This window comes from Anolis sagrei, chromosome 5 (genome assembly GCF_037176765.1).
Source record: "Anolis sagrei isolate rAnoSag1 chromosome 5, rAnoSag1.mat, whole genome shotgun sequence".
NCBI lineage: Eukaryota > Metazoa > Chordata > Lepidosauria > Squamata > Dactyloidae > Anolis > Anolis sagrei.
The window spans coordinates 23,036,570-23,055,036 of record NC_090025.1 but is presented as its reverse complement, the minus strand read 5'-3'; the positions used below and the strand labels follow the sequence as shown (position 1 = coordinate 23,055,036).

The following is an 18,467-nucleotide window of genomic DNA, read 5'->3' as shown; positions in this document are numbered from 1 at the left end:
GCCTACCTTTGTACCAAGCTCAGAAACTCTAACTGGTTCCAAATATGTCTGCCAGATTGATCACAGGAACATCCAGGAGTATTACACCTATACTAAAGTCACACCACTGGCTGCCAATTAGTTTCCAGACAAAATATGGGCTGTTGGTTTTGAGTCCAGGTTACCTACAGGATTGCCTTCTCTCGTACAATCTGCCCTGAACACGGAGGTCCTCGGGGGGGGGGGGGGGGTGTCTGCTCCAATCTGCCAGAACCTGACTGGCAACCATCACCCAGAGTACCTTTTCTTCAGCAACCCCAAAACTGTGGAATGACCTACCAGAAGAGCTCCGACAGATAGATCAGCTGTAGGAATTTAAAAACCATCTAAATAGTTATCTCTTCTGGCAGACCTACTCAGCCAGTTTTAATCATAAATTTTAAACTTGTGTCCTGTGTTTTAATCTCTGTTCTGTGTATTTTAATATGTTTTTAAATATAAATATGTTTAATATGTATCTCTTATAGAAATATATTTAACATACATGTATTTATAGGATTTCTACAATGATTCTGTGTTTTAACTATGCTGTAACCCGCCTTGAGCCATGAAGACAGGCAAGTAAGAAATAAAATAGTAAGAATAAGAATAAGAAGAATTATGACTTTTCTAGCACTGAACTGCATCTCCATTTTTTCATAGAGTTGAAAGGGCTCTCATGTACTGTCCTTCTCATTGTAGGATATCTCACTAACATTTCAGTGACCTGGCCAGCCTCTTTTTGAAAATAACCAAACAGGCAAGAAATTGCTTCTAATATTCAACTATAATCTACCATCTTGTAAGTTTAAACCATTAGACCCCTCTCTTCTATGTGACAGCCCTTGAGGTGTTTAAAGATTGCAATCATGTCACACCTCAGTCCTCTCTTCAGCAAGCTGCACATGCAAAGCTCTTCCCAACCTTTTCCAGCTTCATGCTTTCAACACTTTTGTAGCTGTTCTTATTTGCAGTCAAATGAGCTTCAATGTATGGTGACTCTATGGATGGGACCCTACCTTGTGATTATAATGGTGGATTCCATAGTAGTGGGATAGTGAACCCAACCCATGTTTAGCCCAAATATGAGAGGAGCTATTTAAAATGTTGAACCCCACCACCAAAGGAAGTGAAACACATTTGATGCTTTTGAAACAAAATGGTCAGACTAAAATGTGAAATGGAGACACCTCCCAACTGAGACGAAAGCCAACAGCCACAATTGATAACCACATGCTACCTTAGATCCTCTATTATATGTGTCAGGTTGGCTTTTTTAAAAAAAATCAGCTTAGGGGTGATAGTGTTTGTGGTCATCATCATCATAATCATCTTTTCCTCCCTCTAGTATGTAATTTAGCTCTTGCAGACTACCAAGTTGTTTAATGTACTGATATTTCTTCAACATTAGTTCTTTTTATTGTTTCCTGTGTGACCTCTGTGTCAGTCACACTTCATTTCGCAAGCCGCACCCTCTTGTCTTCATAAACCATTTGTGGCTTTATTGTTTTCCTGCAAAGAGCTTGATATATCTCACCCTACTGATTTGTTCCAATATAATTTTCTATTCATATTTAATCTTTTTTCTATTCAAGTGTTGTCTCATTCCTTCCTAGCATTCAGGTACTTGAAGACTTCAGTCACAGGTTTGAGTATCATGTGCTGGTTCTAGGGCTGTCCAACACAAGGGTGAGGGCAATTTGAACAATTTGTCTTGAACTTCTGCAAAACAATTGCCACCCTACTTAGCTATAATATTTACCACTGGTCCTTTACAGGTCCTTTACCAGCTCTCTACGTGGGGCTGCCCTTGAAGACGGCCCGGAAGCTTCAGCTAGTCCAGCGCGCGGCAGCCATGTTACTAACAGGAGCGGGACGCAGGGAGTACACAACGCCCTTGTTGTCCCAGCTCCACTGGCTGCCGATTTGCTACCGGGCCCAATTCAAGGTGCTGGTGCTGGCCTACAAAGCCCTAAACGGTTCCGGCCCAAAATACCTTTCGGACCGCATCTTGGCCTATGAGCCCACGAGGGCCTTAAGATCGTCTGGGGAGGCCCTTCTCTCGATCCCACCTGCCTCACAGGCACGTCTGGCGGGGACGAGAGAGAGGGCCTTCTCGGTGGTGGCCCCCCGGTTGTGGAACACTCTCCCTGTTGACATCAGACAGGCGCCCTCCCTTATGTCCTTCCGTAAGAGCCTAAAAACATGGCTATTTGAGAAGGCATTTAACTAAGTGCTACAATAATTTGGTAAGGACGACTGGAACGGAACATGGATTATGAGATTGGTTACGATTCTACTTGAGACGGAGCGGATTTTTTAGTGTAATTATATAACTGTTGTATTATGGATATGTTGTTATTTTGTTATTGCCTTTTGTAAATTGCCTTTTATATGTTGTACACCGCCGTGAGTCGCCCTAAAGGGCTGAGAACGGCGGTCAACAAATGCAGCTAATAAATAATAAATAAATAAATAATATTGCCATATTTCTTATCAAAGTCCCCAATATAGAGCCTTCAAGCCTTTGAAGAATAAAATATTCAAAAAAGGATAATAATATTATGTGTTATTCTCAAGGTTGAGACCTTGAGGTGTGTGTCTAAAGAGCATCATAGAGCAGAGCACAGTTTTGGAACACTTAATCTTCTCTGTTCTTAACTGTCACTTTGGATATAGCTTACATTTTATTTGGTGCAATTGAAGAAGGCAAATACTGAAAAGTCTTACTACAACTTTTAAATAGTGTTGAAAGTTAAACACAATAAGTAATGCTTACCTTGCTGCACAAAGGAGCCATAAACAAACCACATGGAGTTATAAAGGGTTGTTGAAGTCATTGATCCCATTTGCAGACGGGGTGGATTGAGCCAGTTGAGGAGGTACACCAAAAGTCCTACTAGCAACACTGTGCCAGCTATACAGGCCCACAGGGAAAGGTCAAAGGGGGCCAAGCAGGCAAACATATCCATGGTCTTTTCAGCCTTCTGGAGCAGGACACCCACTGAGTAGTCCATGTAACGGGTGGTAAAATCAACCACATTTTCCCGGTCTGGTGTGATGGTTAATGCTGAAATACCTATATCAGCTCTCTGAAAAGGCAAGAAATAGAAAGAATTAATTTCCATGAGCAATAAAAGGGGAAAATAATGCAGAAGTTGGTACTTAATTTACAAACTTTGAGTCTTTGAGTAAAAGAGTTGCTAAGATCTTCTTCTTGCATGTTTATCAATCCAAAGAGTAATTTTGCCAAATGGAAGAATAATGAAAATTGGAATTAAATGGATTACAAACCATGGAATGGGCCAATGATTGTGATTGCAGAAGTATTTTTTATTAATGTTTATTATTTACATGCAAATGGGGTTTGAGTTTCTCACAATAATGCTCCAATATAGCAACATTAGAAAAATAAAAACACAAAAGGAGGAAAAACAACCACATTAGTTGTAAGTTTCTATAAAAGTTGAGCAAATGTCACATATACATTGTTCTTTTAAATGTTGAAATGGTGTTAAAATTTCTATCATTGAATTACAGATGGAGCAAAATGAGTCAAATTTGGATTGTAACAAATATTTCAGTTACAGATATTGCTATTTATTGGATAGAGGTAGTTTAAATTGTGCTTGCAATACTGAAAAGCACAAAAACTCATAATCAAATATCGAATTTACGGTAATCCCATTGTCAATCAATTATTTCATTAAAATGGTTCCTTACCAATGCTCAAATCTGGATTTCCCATAACATCAATCTGACATGAGTATACCATTCAAAATGCAATGCACAAGACACAATTTACCACACAGCTCTAACCACTGAAATAGTTGGCAGAGCACTACATTTTTAATTATATAAAACAATCACTGCCTATTTACATAGAGGTGTCAGAAATGAAGACTCCAAAGCTGACCATGGTAGATTACTTAGTTTAAGTGGGTATGTCAAAGAATTAATATAAGATGGAAGGGATGTCTGGTGATATGTAATAAGATCTGGAAGACTTTTTGATAGAAATGTACATCTTTTTAATTGAAATCCTAGGAGGAGATGAGTCCCCTCTCTCATTGCATTTTTGAAAATACTTGAAGGTATCGATAAGACAAATTTCATATGCAACATCAACAATTCTAGGTATAATATTCATTATAGTTGCATTGGTTTAACCCATGGCACAGCTTTAAGACCACCTATCTGTCTAAATCTTGTGCAATATGTTTTATTAGCTTGCTTATATTAAGATAAATCATCTGAGCTAAGTCCCTAGAGATAATTATGCTGAAATAAGTAACACAATTTTAGCAATACCAAAACTGCCATGCTTAAAATATGCTAGAGTCCTTCTTGTTTCTCACTGGCAGTATCTTTGATTTAGGTCAGTTAACTGAATCCTGGAAATGTTACATATCAGAAGCAATTTTCATAATTCAAAGGAAAAAACTATTTCAAATGTATTGATCTATTTAAATATTTATACCTTACTCCATATTGTAGGAGTTAAGGGTGGTACACAGCTGAAATCAATGTAAACAATTCAGAGAAATGTAATGTTAAACAATTTAAGCAATTTTCAAACACATTTAATTGTTTCAATCAGTGTAAATGTGAACAAATTCATCTGAACGTTCATTAATATCCAGGACATTAACAAAAAAACCCCTTATTTGTTTATTTGTGGCTTATTATCACTTATTGGTGAATGATGATGCCAACTGGCCCTCCAAGAGGAGGACATTAAACAACTGGGGTGCCACAGCAAAGAAGGTTCTCTCATGTGTCTTTGCAAAATGCATTGCTTCCATTAGTGAGACATGGAGAAATGTTTCTCCAGTAAACATAAAGCCTTAACAAAGGGCATTATCAAACAGCAGTATTGAAAGGCAATGTTAAGTAAAGTAAAGTGAGGAATCAGGAGCTGATCATACTATATGGTCCTCTCTCACTAATTTTATTTGTTTTCATCTCATCAGACTTTTAGTACTTCCCTGTAGGTGCCTGCTATCTTCCTCACCACGGCTGCCAGAATCTCTTTCCATGGGATGCAATAGTTCTGTATCTAACCCATTGGACTCTTGAAACAGGGAAGCTGTTTTAAAACATTGCTTTTCATGAGATGCAATACTTCTACATCTAAACCCATTGGACCCTTGAGCCAGGGATGCTGTTGTAAAACATTGCTTTCATGCAATAGTTCTGCATCGAAAAACCCTTAAGACAGGGAAGCTGTTTGAAACCATTTCTTTCAATTGAATGCAGTAGTTGTGCATCTTAACCCATTGTATCCTTGAGACAGGATAGCTGTTTGAAACCATTTGCTTTCCATGGGATGCAATAGTTCTGCATCTAAACCCCTTGAACCCTTGAAACAGGGAAGCTGTTTTAAACCATTTCTTTCCATACAAAGGAGTAATCATGCACTTCTATAAACAGGGGTGACAGCTCTCTGCTAAGTACAGTATTATCATAGGAACAAACCAGGAAAGGAAAACTGCCTCTTCTCTGTTCTATATTACGCTATATATGTCATTAATAATTTTTTAAAGAAATTTGTGAAGGGAAAGCATTATTATGCACTTCTGTTAAGAAGGGTGACAGCTTGCTGCTAAGGACAGCTTGTTGCTAAGGACTGCACACTTTTCACCATGGCAAGCCCCAAAACAAAATAGAGACTGCTATGAACCTCATCACATGTTATGAGCCAAAATAATGGATCCTTAGTGCTATTTTTGGCTAAATTCATGTTTTCTCCTCATGATTACGGATCTGCCCAATTTCACGATTGCTCTGTGGTTCTGTGATGGGAAGTCATCTGATGGGAGCCATGCTTCCCAGTAAATTTATGGTGGCTGCCCATGAAATGAGGGGAAAACTGTAAGCATGATGAGGTGGCACGTAAACATAGTGAGAGGCCCTCTTTCAGTTTTTGAGGATAAATAGCCAGAGGAAATCTGCTACCCATTTATCTTGGTTGTTCTTATTGGCACAGTATCACTTGTAGTAACTGGAAGGTTCTGAGGACAGCTGGTTTTTATGAGGATGCATGCCTTGCTAAAGAGTTTTAATTCCTTAATCACCTGATTTTAATTTGAATATGTATTACCAAAAGCTCTATGTTACATATCAACAAAGACTCCACATAGCTTCTTTGAGCTGCAGAAGGAAATGTGAGATAAACTACAGTTTACAAACAGTCCAATCTCTGCAGGAGAATGATGATATTTTTAAAGGAATAATTTCATTCAATTTCCTTACCAGAACCAGAACAAATGAACAAGTGTGCTTTCACTCTCATCCCCATCCGCAAAAAAATGATGAGCACTAATGAATCGATGTAAGAGGATGGTGCCAAATGTCATCACTGTCAGGTTTCAAGGGAAGGTGTATAATACAACCCATGCATGTTTACTACAAGGAAAAGTGAATTCAATGTGACTTACTTTTTGTCAGGTTTGTGTAAATTGCAGTGCCAAAGGCATACAGAAGTGTTTCAGTCTGTAATCATGAAAATTTAATTTGGCTGGCTATTTTCTCTTAACTGATGGAGAGTATTAGGCTCTCAAGACTTTCTGTCGAGGAAGGGTTTTATCTACACTGAATAACTACAGCAGTTTGATTCTAGCTTAATTGCTATGGTTCTGTCCTATGGACAGCGGCGTCAATAGCTGAGTGCAGGGTATGTGGAAACTATCAGAAAAAATGACATCAAAATGCTTGTCTATAAAATGTCTGTACAGTATTTGGGGAGAAATGCACTATCTGTAGGAACGTATCTCTATAGATTTTTTTTATTGTGTCAGAAGCAATTTGAGAAATTGCAAGTCACTTCTGGTGTGAGAGAATTGGCTGTCTGCAAAGACTTTGCCCAGGGGACGGCATAACCACACAACCATTTCTGTAAGCCCAACCCTATAAGATGGTTAAAACTCTATGCTAATTCACTTTTTCAACCTTCTCATGTGCATGTGTTCTAGCCAGAGCTGTCATTGTTTACCAATTATTATGATGCATTGGATCACATTGTTTCAACTCCATGTGCTACAAGTACGCACTGTCCTTTTTGTTGCTGCTGACGTTTTACACTTGTCAAATTTTCTGGTACAATGTTGTGGTCTGGTCTGATCTGGGATCAGGTCCCTGGGTGTAGCATCATGAGTTATACACTTAGTGATGCCAATGCTTATTTAAGTGTATGATTGGTAGGATTATGTAGTAAAAGGCCGAAGTACATTGCTTTGAACCAAAGCATAGCTGTATGGCAGAGAATTTTTAGGCCACTCATCTCCTAAACTAAACTCCCAAGATTCCATAGGATAAATCTGTGACTCCTAAAACTGAAATCAACCTGGTATAATGCTATAATGTGAACACACTCTAGTTCAACAATAAACATTAAGCATGTGCAATAAAAATTGGTCCTAAACTGTGTTTAAAAATAGGGGGTGCTGGTGCTTCGTCTCTAAAGATCTTTCTGAATTTTGGGAATAAAAATTTCAAAACTTTACACAACTTCTGAATCTTTGTAAGTACTTCATTAATCACGATCACACATGTGCATTAAGGGAACATTACTGTTAGTGGGGAAACTTGAGGGGCCTCTCTCTCCCTCATTCTTTGAGCTTTCCTGATGAAACTTGCTACAGTGGCACAACACTGAACGCTTGACTTATCCACAGATTATTGGTGAATTTTCAAAGTTTTTATAAAAAACGTTTTAAATAATAAATAAAATCTGTTCCTGGTTTGAAAGTGTTATTTCCTGTTTCATTGTGTGGTCTTTACTTTGAAAGTAGTTGTTCTACTCCAGAAACATTGTTTTTGTGGCAGAAACTATGTTAAATTGGTGGAGACTCAGTAAAGGAAAATGATAATGTCCCTTGAGTAAAGACAAAGTTTTTCCAGTGTAATAAACTTTTGCCATGTTTTTAAGACAGAACTAATTAGGAAATGGAATTTATAACCCAGGAACAGAAATCATAGTACAGACACCATCAAGGGACATCTAGACCAGACATAGGCAAACTTCAATCTCCAGGTGTTTTGGACTTCAAATCCCACAGTTCCTAACAGCCTGGAGGGCTGAAGTTTGCCCATGCCTGATCTAGACTGACTCCCTTCTTCCGAGCATAAAGGCACAATCCAAACTCTCCTGGCGTCCAATTAATATGCTTCCTGTATTGACATAAAACCAAATAACTACAACTTAACACAGATGTATTACTTAAACCCTCTTTGCAGATCCCATGATTTTATTTATTATAGACTCACTAAATGTCATCGTTTGCTGCTGCAGCCCAATGCATTCTGGGAAATGTAGTTTAGTGCAGTCATACGGCTTAAATAAAATTACTATAAATGGGGCTTCTATCTCCCCCATTTTTAAAGCTATTGGGTTGAAAAGGTACAACACATTTTCTGCCCTTTGCTGTTTGCTGCAAAGGTACAACACATTTTCTGCCCTTTGCCTATCAAGTTTCATAACGTTTCATTCACCCACAGACAATTTTGGGAATGTTCAAAGTTTTAAAAAACATTTTTAACTATTGCTGCCTTTGCCTCCCCCTCCCTCCTCCATCAGCCCTGATAGACTTCACCTCTCAGCAGGGCTTCTTTGTCCTGTGAATTTTAGCTTCATCACAGCTTCATCCGATCATATCCAAAGTTTAAGAATCGAAGGTTCCTTTTGATTTAAATTCTTAACACTGGGGCAGGGGTGGGACGTGTGTGTGTGTTATGACAGCATATAGTCCTTAATTTTGTTTTTGAGGACCCCAAACTCTCAAGATTCTCTGAGCTGCTTTATTTGTTCTGAAAATCCAGACAAAAACCAGTGTAGCTTCACCATACTCACAACATTGGAGTCCTTGGCTATCACGGGCTATTTCCCAAAATAACATGCAACAGGTAACAATGTCACCCGTAGCTTTTAAGTGTTAGTTAGCTAGTGGAATTTATCTTAATTTTGTCAGATATTAAATATAAGATACAATCCTTATCAGGGAAAAGTGGTATTTCTCCAACAAAAGTCCAAAGGGGAAAGAAGACTGGTTAATTACTTAGCCTGAATAATAAATTGTATTCATTTCTTAGGTTTGCAGTGGAATCTATGCATTGTCTGGTTCAGAAGATTCTCAACACAATCTAACATTTTTGCATATTCTAGAAGTCTGACATTACCTATCTCTGAACTCCCAATAGGATTAAAATGGTTTTGTCTCCTTTTTCATATTCCTTTTGTAAATTCAGCTTAGATGGTCTCAATCGAAATATGGGTTACTTAAGTGCTAATTGGATTCATGATTCAGAGTACATTATGCAAACACAATGGAAGCCTGCCCTGAAGTCATTAACCACATTCTCTGCTAACCTATTCAAGCAGAAAACTATTCAGCAAAAATATTATTGAGTGGAAACTATATTTCTTACTCATCGGCCTCCCAATAGGCTTTGATGTAGGCCTTTTGAAAAATTATTAATGCTGAAGAAATGATGGTTCACAAGAGACCCTGGACATATGAGTTGGAAAGGCCATGTGTCCTTTCAGGATGACAGCATTGACAGAATTAATTTCCTCTTGTCCTTAAAGCCAGGAGTCTTATTTAATCACCTTATTCTGGGATAGATTCCTGCATTCTGGAAGCTATAAAACCAAAGAGTAGCTTGAACTGCCAGTCTTTATTTGTAGCAAAACATGCAATTTTACTATTCTGGAAAGTGTATTCTGTCCTTTGCAAATTAAAATTGGGTTGGAGACCTTTTAGGTTTCTTCATTAAACAATGACTCACACAGTACTGGTAATATAGATCAGGGAAATGTAATTTGGCTGCCTTTTCTGTTCGCGATTTCTAATTGAAAGTTACTCATTTACTGGAGTTTTTCATGAAAGCCAAGTTATCCTTTTAATTAATGTTTTGGAATTATGTTAAAATCCTTTCTTGCGCTAAAAAAGAAGTTAAAATGGGTTATAGTGGAAAATATAAACTGAGGAATGGAATAACTATTGGAGATATGGAGATTGGGTTCAACATAATTGTTGTTATAATTCGACATGCAAAAAGCTAAAGACTATTATAATATCATTTTTATCACTACATTGTTGACATTTTTGATCAGACACAGAGAAGGCCATGGCTTGTGGCTTCCATTTGACTGTTCACACACTGGGTTTCAGTATACACTTTAAAGGAGAATCCAAAATGTGGAAATGTATATCCAACATAACTTCAGCACATTAGGTAGCCCCATTAAAGTTAAAACAGATGCACTGCCCACTGACCTGGAAGCTATCAGCTCCTGCTGATCATATAATTAGAAAGTTTGAAAGGACCTTGGAAATTATTTAATTGAGTGGCCAAAGTTTTGAACCAGTTTGAACCAGATCACCTACAAGGAGAGATGAATAAACTAATAAAAATGTATCAGGTCATGTTCTCTGTTAGCCTAGATAATCTTTCAAATTTACTATAAATTACATACAGAAGCCTTTGCAGTTTGGACATCCAGGGGGAATACGAAGTCAAGAGGCATTCTCAGTACTCTATCCCATGGGTGGGAGGAAAGTGGGGGTTAGGGTTAAGGTTAGGAGAAAAGTGTCCTATAGAGTGGGAACCTGACATACCGCAGCAAGATCCATCTTCAAAGGTGGCCAACCCATCCCATTATGTTTCTCAGTTTTCTTCCCAATTTCCTCCACTTTCCGCTAGTTTCTTCAGGCAGGAGTCAGGGAACACCCGACTCCTGAAAATTGACTCTTTTCTCCATTTTCACATGCTGGCAAGACAGATTTCCATGCATAGCAACCGGAAGTGGCTGTGTGTCATGGAATGGCTTCTGATTTATCAGCATGCAAAGTGGGATAAGGTCCTCAAGCAAGAACACAAAGAAGGGGGCAAGCAATGTATGGAAAGAAAATGCCCATAAATCCTGTACTGGAAGAGTTTGCCTTCCCTAATTCTTGATAGCTTCAGTATACTCAGGAATTGAAGTTTTGTCTCTTTTGTAGTAAGTCTATTTTTTTTTTCCAGGAGAGGCAATCCCATCCATAATATAATGCGCTTACTCCAAGGTAATGAAAAAGTTACTAGGCAGAGTTATTCTAACTTTACTTAGAATGAAGACCTCTGAGACTTGAAGGATCAGGACTGTATTTTCCAGACATATGGGAGCACCTTGGAAGGCTGGCACTGTAGCCTTCATGGGGATTTTGAAATACCCAGTTCAGTTTGCCAGACTTTCAGTGAAATCTCAGGATATAAGATGCAGGAAACCTAGTTACAAAGTCTCCCTGGCTCATCATAGTAAAGAAAGTTTCAGGAATCAGACTGGGGACTGAATCAAAACCCTTCACCATCTGTAGCTTGAATGCTGTTCAGGTGCCATGTCCTGACCCAATGGTAAACCTGTGCTCCCTTATATCATTGTTTCCTTCATGGAAACCAGTGTCACTCACCACACAGGTAAAATATGCAGGTAGGACATAAAAACATACCTACTCAATTAGTACTCAAAACATAAACTGAATGCTTTTTGTTCCCTTGTTCCACTGTTTCTCATATGAAAAATAAGAGAGAAGAGCAACTCTGATTTCCTAACCATATAGTGATTTCCCACTCACTCGCTCCATCCTCTTTTCTCACCCTGTGTTCTGAAGTGTGGGGCTATGGGAAGGGATGCATAATCAGGAGGAAACACTACATTGGATAGGAGTCCATGAGAAGCAGGAACTAACTACATCTTGTTTTGCAGCATATTACATGCACGGATGTTTCTTTTCTTTAACAGAACAGCAAAAAAATATAAGCCAAAACCCTTTTCACAATGTAGCCATTATGCTTCCAAACTGCTTAGTAATGATGGCAAATCAAGATTCCACTTTTTCCATTGCAGCATAGATTAGCTTTGCACAATTGCACCTCCCATCTTTTTCATAGAAGGTGGTTCGTAGTGGCAAACTGTCCCTTGGGAGGCATTATTAAAACCATGCCTGGAAATGCCAGGTTTTGACAAGGTCGGAATCTTACAGTAAATGAGCAGTTAAACAAGATTATATAAGTTGAGAATCCCCAAAATGCTTGGGGCTAGAAGTGTTTCACATTTCACATTTTTAGTTTTGGATTTTTGAATACAAGTAGTATAGTACTTGCTGTATTTGCAAGGCTGGGGGGGGGGGGCAGGGATTCACACTCCACCTGCATTCCCCTTAGTTCACATATCCATAAAGGAGCCCCCGGTGGTGAAGCGGATTAAATCCTTGTGCTGGCAGGACTGAAGATTGAGAGGTTGCAGGTTTGAATCTGAGGAGAGCGTGGATGAGCTCCCTCTATCAGCTCCAGCTCCTCATGCAGAGATGAGAGAAGCCTTCCACAATGATGCTAATATGTCAAAACATCAGGGCATCCCCTGGGCAATGTCCTTGCAGATGGCCAATTCTCTCACACCAGAAGCAACCTGCAATTTCTCAAGTGTCTCCTGACACGACAAAATGAAATAAAATGAAATTATCAGCCTTTCTCTAGCTTTAGATCTCAGACAAAACAGAAGTAGCAAGTGATTGAGGTTGGAGAGAGAGATTGAGGTTATGAGAGACCGAAAAAGAAATAAAGTGTCTGTACAGCACAGGAGATTTTTGGGGAGCCTTCCAGCTACGTGCTGCCGCCTTGTAAAGAAGTGATAAATGTCACAGCTGCCAGCTTTAAGGTGGAAATGGGCAGCTGGTGGCAAAAAGGTTCAACATTTGAAGGCTTTCAGCTTTTTGGATTTCTGGATACAAGAGCATTTCTACATACAACCCAGCACCATAAATTAACCAATGAAAAACTGTGTGTGTGTGTGTGTTGTCTACCTACAAGTAATTGACAACATATGTCAACACTAAAACAATTCTATTATGGGTTTTTTGTAACAAGCATAAGAGAGTGTGGCATGCCCAGGGTCATTCATTGGGTTTCCATGCTTGAGAGGGGATTCAGGCTATCACCTCCTAGAGTCTTATTCTGATACTCCACATATTATACCATTCTGGTTCATAAAAGGCTATGTCAATAATATATAACCAATAATAAATGGGAACATTTTCTAGGCCATGTATTTTACACTTGTTTTTTTGTCAGTAAAGCATGAGATTCTCAGGATCATGGGTTCATGCTCCGTGTTGGGTGCCATTTGATCTGCTGTTGGCATTCAAGCGCAACTTTTCTTCTAGAGTATAACCACCTACTTAAGATCTCTTCATGGTCTCCTTAGCATATGTACAATTTTCACTCAGAAGAACTATTATTTCCTGCCTCAATTGAAATAAGGTGGAGGCGTTTTCTTAGAAGCTTATGATAAAAGGGCACAACATGCTGTTTCAATGTGTGCTGTTGATGTGCTTGCAAAATATCTTCATAATAATGAACATCTCCCTTTCCTGGCACATGTTCAATAGCACCTGAAAATGATTCTGCTGTACCATATGGTTACCTGACTTATACATTTCAACCACACTGTCTTTGTAGTTTCCAGATTCATTTAATTTAAGATATGAGGATGACTATTAATACCTTCTTTGATCTAACCGGCTTTATGCTCTGCATGCCTCAAGAGACAGTAGTCACAACTGCAGGAGCTGTTATTTCTGCTGGTCTCCACCCACCCACATGTGCTACTATAATGAATTTTGAATACAGTATGTGTGTGTGTGCAATATTGACTGGCTGTCTGCTGAAAAAGAAATATAAAAACAGGTTATCTAAATGCTTAAAGCTTCTTCTTACTTGAAGAAATTGAGCCCTGCTTGTGATTAAAGATGTGTGAGGACTTTATGGGAAGTAAAGGAGTGAGGAGGCAATCATAGGAGGCACCTCTGTGTAACAGAGCAGATCCAGAACATAACATTGCACTGAACACTGGAGGTTTTCTTCATGTCTGTCTAGTGATGGTGACACATCTTCCTTACCACTCCAGACAATCAGCTGTGTGACTCCTTTTCAATGTTCCTTCACATAATAACTATGGCTGTCGCCATTTCACACAATATTTTGCTATTTTTTTTCCATTCCAGACTCTGGGTTTGGAATTCCATTATAAGGACAGGATGTGTCTGCTAAAAAACACATCGGAGAATAAGTGAGAATAAATCTTATTCTGGAGTTTTTGTTTTTTATAATGCGTGGGAAGAGTTCTGTTGAATTAGTAAGGAAAATATTTTATAGATTTAAGAACCACTCGCAGAATAACAACCATCTATGTGATTGAAATCTAAGACAGTTTTCAATTCGTGATCTTATAGAAACACTAAATCTGCACATTTTATAGACATGTTATAATGGATAGAGCATACTTACAAACATTAAACAAATGTAAGTCTTATCCATTTTAATACACACATATAAGAACCGTGTATATACATGGAAGCAAAAAGGGAAATGCACTATAATCATTATCATCATCATCATCATCTTTATATGTACCCCACCACCATCTTCCCAAAGGGACCCGGGGCAGCTCACAGAAGCATTCCAAGTGCCATATGCAGACAACAATATATCAGTATAAATGAAATGGCATAAGTATAATCAACAGCGCATAAAATCTCATTAATAAAATTATAAAAAATTGAAAATTATAAAATTCCTAAAACACAATGGAACCTGCTGGCTGGTGATCTGTCACAACAATCAATCAAAGTGTGGGCCAGTACTATTAATGATACATCACATTGGCCATGGATTACTCAGGATCAGAGGCCTTTCTGAAGAGCCATGTTTATAGACTCTCTTGGAAGACCTGAAGAGAGGGGAGTGAATCTAATTTTTTTTAGGAAGGGTATTTCAGAGTTGGGGAGCCACCACCAAGAAGGCCCTCTCTCTCTCATCCTCACCAACTGTGCTTGGGATGGTGTTGGGACCGAAAGAAGGGCCTCCCCAGCAGATCTTAATGCTCGCACTGGTCCATACAGTAGAAGGAAATGCGGTCTCGAAGATAGGTTGGACCCGAAGCGTATAGGGCTTTATAGGTGATCACCTGCACTTTGAATTGGGTCTGGAAACTTATTGGGAACCAGTGGAGCTGCTTCAAAACAGGGGTGGGGTGGTATGCCCCCTAAAGCCTCCCAGTTAATAATCTGGCTGCCGCTCTATCTCATCACAGTGATTGGGTTTTTTTAAACTCTGTAACTATGTTTGCCCAAACACTGTTAAATTTCCTCTTCCTACTTTCCTGGTAAACATAGGGTGGCTGTAAGGAGTGTAGTAGGAGCACTTCTACAGTGCTTTTGATACAGAAATGATTAAGGCTAAAACCTATGGCATAGGTGGAATATATACTCTTCCACATATCCTTGAGCATCCAGAGAAAGTTATTCATGTACCAACCAGATTCATCTACACATAGAGTTATTTTTGGTCAGAAGGTAGGGAAATTTCTGAGCAAAGTGTGTTTTCAAACAAATCTAAAACAAATCTAAAACCAGTCAAGCAACACAGGAGCAAGCTTGTTTTTTGCTGCCATGTCATTCAGAATTTGGGAGATCCCAGAAGGGCATCTAATCCAACTCCCCTTTCAGAGAAAACAAAAAGGCACAAAGCACCCTTGGCAGATAGTTAGATAAAACAATTACATTTGTGTTGTTAAAGAAGTCCAAGTTATAAAAACAAAATCATTTGACCTTTTTTATTTTTATTAACAATCATGAAGTTTCACAGCAATATAAAAATAATTTCTAAAAATATTGTGTACTAGGGAAATACAAAGAAATTCTAAAAAAGGAGAAGTGACCTTCCTCTGAATTCAGCTATGCCTCAATAGTGCAATATCAATCATTTAAAAAAGAAAAAGAAAACAGAGAAAATAAGGACTTCATATCATGAAGACTGCCCAGAATGCTGACATGAAATGAAAAGGGATGAGCAACATCACACTTGCTTTTTTGCTGCAGCAATGGTTAGGGCAAAGCTAGGTGCTCTGAAGAACATAATTGCTCCCCTGAGTTAAGAGCTCACACCTTCCATGATGATATCTACACAGTTGAAGGACGGTGCCAAAAATCACAGGTAGAAGTGAGACTATGTAATGTGATGGCGCCCGTCCCTCTCTGTCCTTCAGATGAGGTAAAACTATCCAACAACGGATAAATATCTCAATGTGGTGAGGTCATAGGATATGGAGCAATTGATTGAAATTGCAGTAAAAAAGATTTCACCTAAACATTAGGAATAACTTCCTGACTATAACTGCTGTTCAACATGTTGCCTGGAGTGTGATGAAGCTTCCTTCTCTGTAGGTTTTAAAACAGAGGCTGAATGGCTATCTGCCGGGGATGTTTTAATTGTGTTTTCCTGAATGGCAGAATGGGGTTGGACTGCTGTTTATTAATATACCTTTTGAAACTTCATGATGTAGCCTCTTCCAACTCTATCATTCTATATGGAGGACAATCAAAGCATCCATAATGTAAGCTCATTTGAGGGTAACAGCCAGGTGTTCTCCAACCAGTTGCAGTATCCTCACAATCAGTAAAATGAGACATATATTAATAGGTTTTTTAAAAGTACAGTAATTTAATATTCTATTCACTATCTCTACATTTGCATCTACATATAGAAATGTGTTATAAGCACATTCTTAGAAATACATGTCTTCTTGTGTTCTTTTTTTTAGTGATGCAAAAGTGACTATGCGAGTCAAGTGAAGTGGCCTGACTATTGTGGACATGGAATTGTGATGAACAGGATGTACAAAACAGAGTTTGCGTCACTATTGAGCTCCTCAATGGAAACATGCTAATGACATGCAAATACAGATAATTATCTTGAAATTGGAGAGTGAAATATCTATCATTATCCTGTCAAAATTAATTAGAGAAGCAGCAGTTTGCAGAAGCCAAAGTTTACTAAGTATTCATGTAAAGAAAAAAGCAAAATATGTGCACTTGTGTTAATATTTGGATATAAAAGTATCTGTCCAAAATATAAACGTTTACAGTACAGTGAAGAATGCAATCCTCTTATACTTATTATACTTCAAATAGCACTGCACATAATTTCTTGGGCACATGGTATCATGAAATATGTTTAGACTGAATGTAGCTTTCAGAGATACCAACACTGGTTTATTAGAGAGTTGGTACTTTACAGATTGAAACATAGTAAGTTCTGTTACAGATTGATATTGAAAAAAAAACCCTTGTTAATGGTGATATTATTGGATATTACAGATTATTTAGGGGCAACAGAGAGCTTCAATGTATTCCATTAAACCAGTTAGCCAAGGGAAGCATGTTTCAAGCATGTTTCCACCTATTCGATTACAAATCCCTTTCTGCTCCTACTTACACTGTCCAAAATGGTGCAGAATGACAGTGACACAATAAAAGTTTGGCTGAGAAGCTCAGCATATTTCTTGATCCCGCAAGAAAGATCTTCTCTCTTTTACAGTGTCAACGAAGGTATAGTACAATCCCCATATCCACCTCCATAAAGTATAAACTCCTGGACTGAAATTTGTTCTCAATCAACTCAACAGGGAGAGCATGGGGCAGTATCTTGCCAATCCCAACCAGGCAAAAGCAAACTTTTGCAGCTTCTCTGGGCCTGTGTATTCTTTCATATTAAAAATGTCTGTCATCTTGACCACATTCTGATGACACTTGGCCACACACCTCCTGGTTTTCATCTGAATAATATTGGAGACTATGTATTTTGTATCAAATGCTTCAATAACATAAAATATTATTTAGGAAATTGAAAACTTTCTGACTTTTCAGCTGGAAAGTATGATTGACAGTGTACAAGACCTCACAGTATTAGTTAATGTAAATGGCATGTTCAATTTGGGGTGCACACACATCAGGCTTAAATATTTATAATCGGAATTCCTTTACAAGAGTTGCATTGCAATAGGAAGAGTTTATGATATTAATCTATATGACATGAATTCAAATCAGTTCAAAATGAGTTTCCAAGGGACTGAATAATTTACTGAATTATATATATATATATATATATATATATATATATGTTAGCATCTTAACCAAAATGTAACAGGGGAGATAAAAAAAATATGATGAATCTCAAATGGAATTGAATCCACATTATTGTTTGATTCCCCAGTTAAAATTGTAGACATGAATAACTCAGCATGAAATATAATAATACTCCTCTTGATTTAAAGTGAGCTTTAAACATGACTTTTCAATTCCTTAAAAATTCAAATTTCAGATCTGTAATTTTAAAAGTGCACGGGGAAACCTAGCACTGTTTTGTCTTATTGTAGATAATACAGCAAATACCCAAACGTTTGAAATACTATATGTAAGTGAAAAAATAACACAGTATAATAAATGTGAATCATAAAGTTGGAAGAAAGCACAAGCTTTACCCAGTCCAATCCCCTGCCATTCAGAAACATATAAATGAAGCACCCTTGGCACACTGACTTTCACTAAAAATTACCATTAGGATTGTGAAAA

General features: G+C 38.1%; 1 protein-coding gene across 3 annotated transcripts in view; it reads right to left on the bottom strand.

Moving 5' to 3' along the window:
- GRID2 (glutamate ionotropic receptor delta type subunit 2) overlaps positions 1–18,467 on the bottom strand; it is a 1,028,529-nt gene that overhangs the window by 196,980 nt on the left and 813,082 nt on the right. For all 3 annotated transcript variants that reach the window (XR_009631647.2, XM_060779233.2, XM_060779232.2), the window contains exon 11: positions 2,798–3,110. Coding sequence is in view for 2 of the 3 variants with exons in the window: in XM_060779233.2 (XP_060635216.1) it covers positions 2,798–3,110 (313 nt within the window). In the remaining variant the exon portion in view is untranslated. The remainder of the gene's footprint in view (positions 1–2,797; positions 3,111–18,467) is intronic.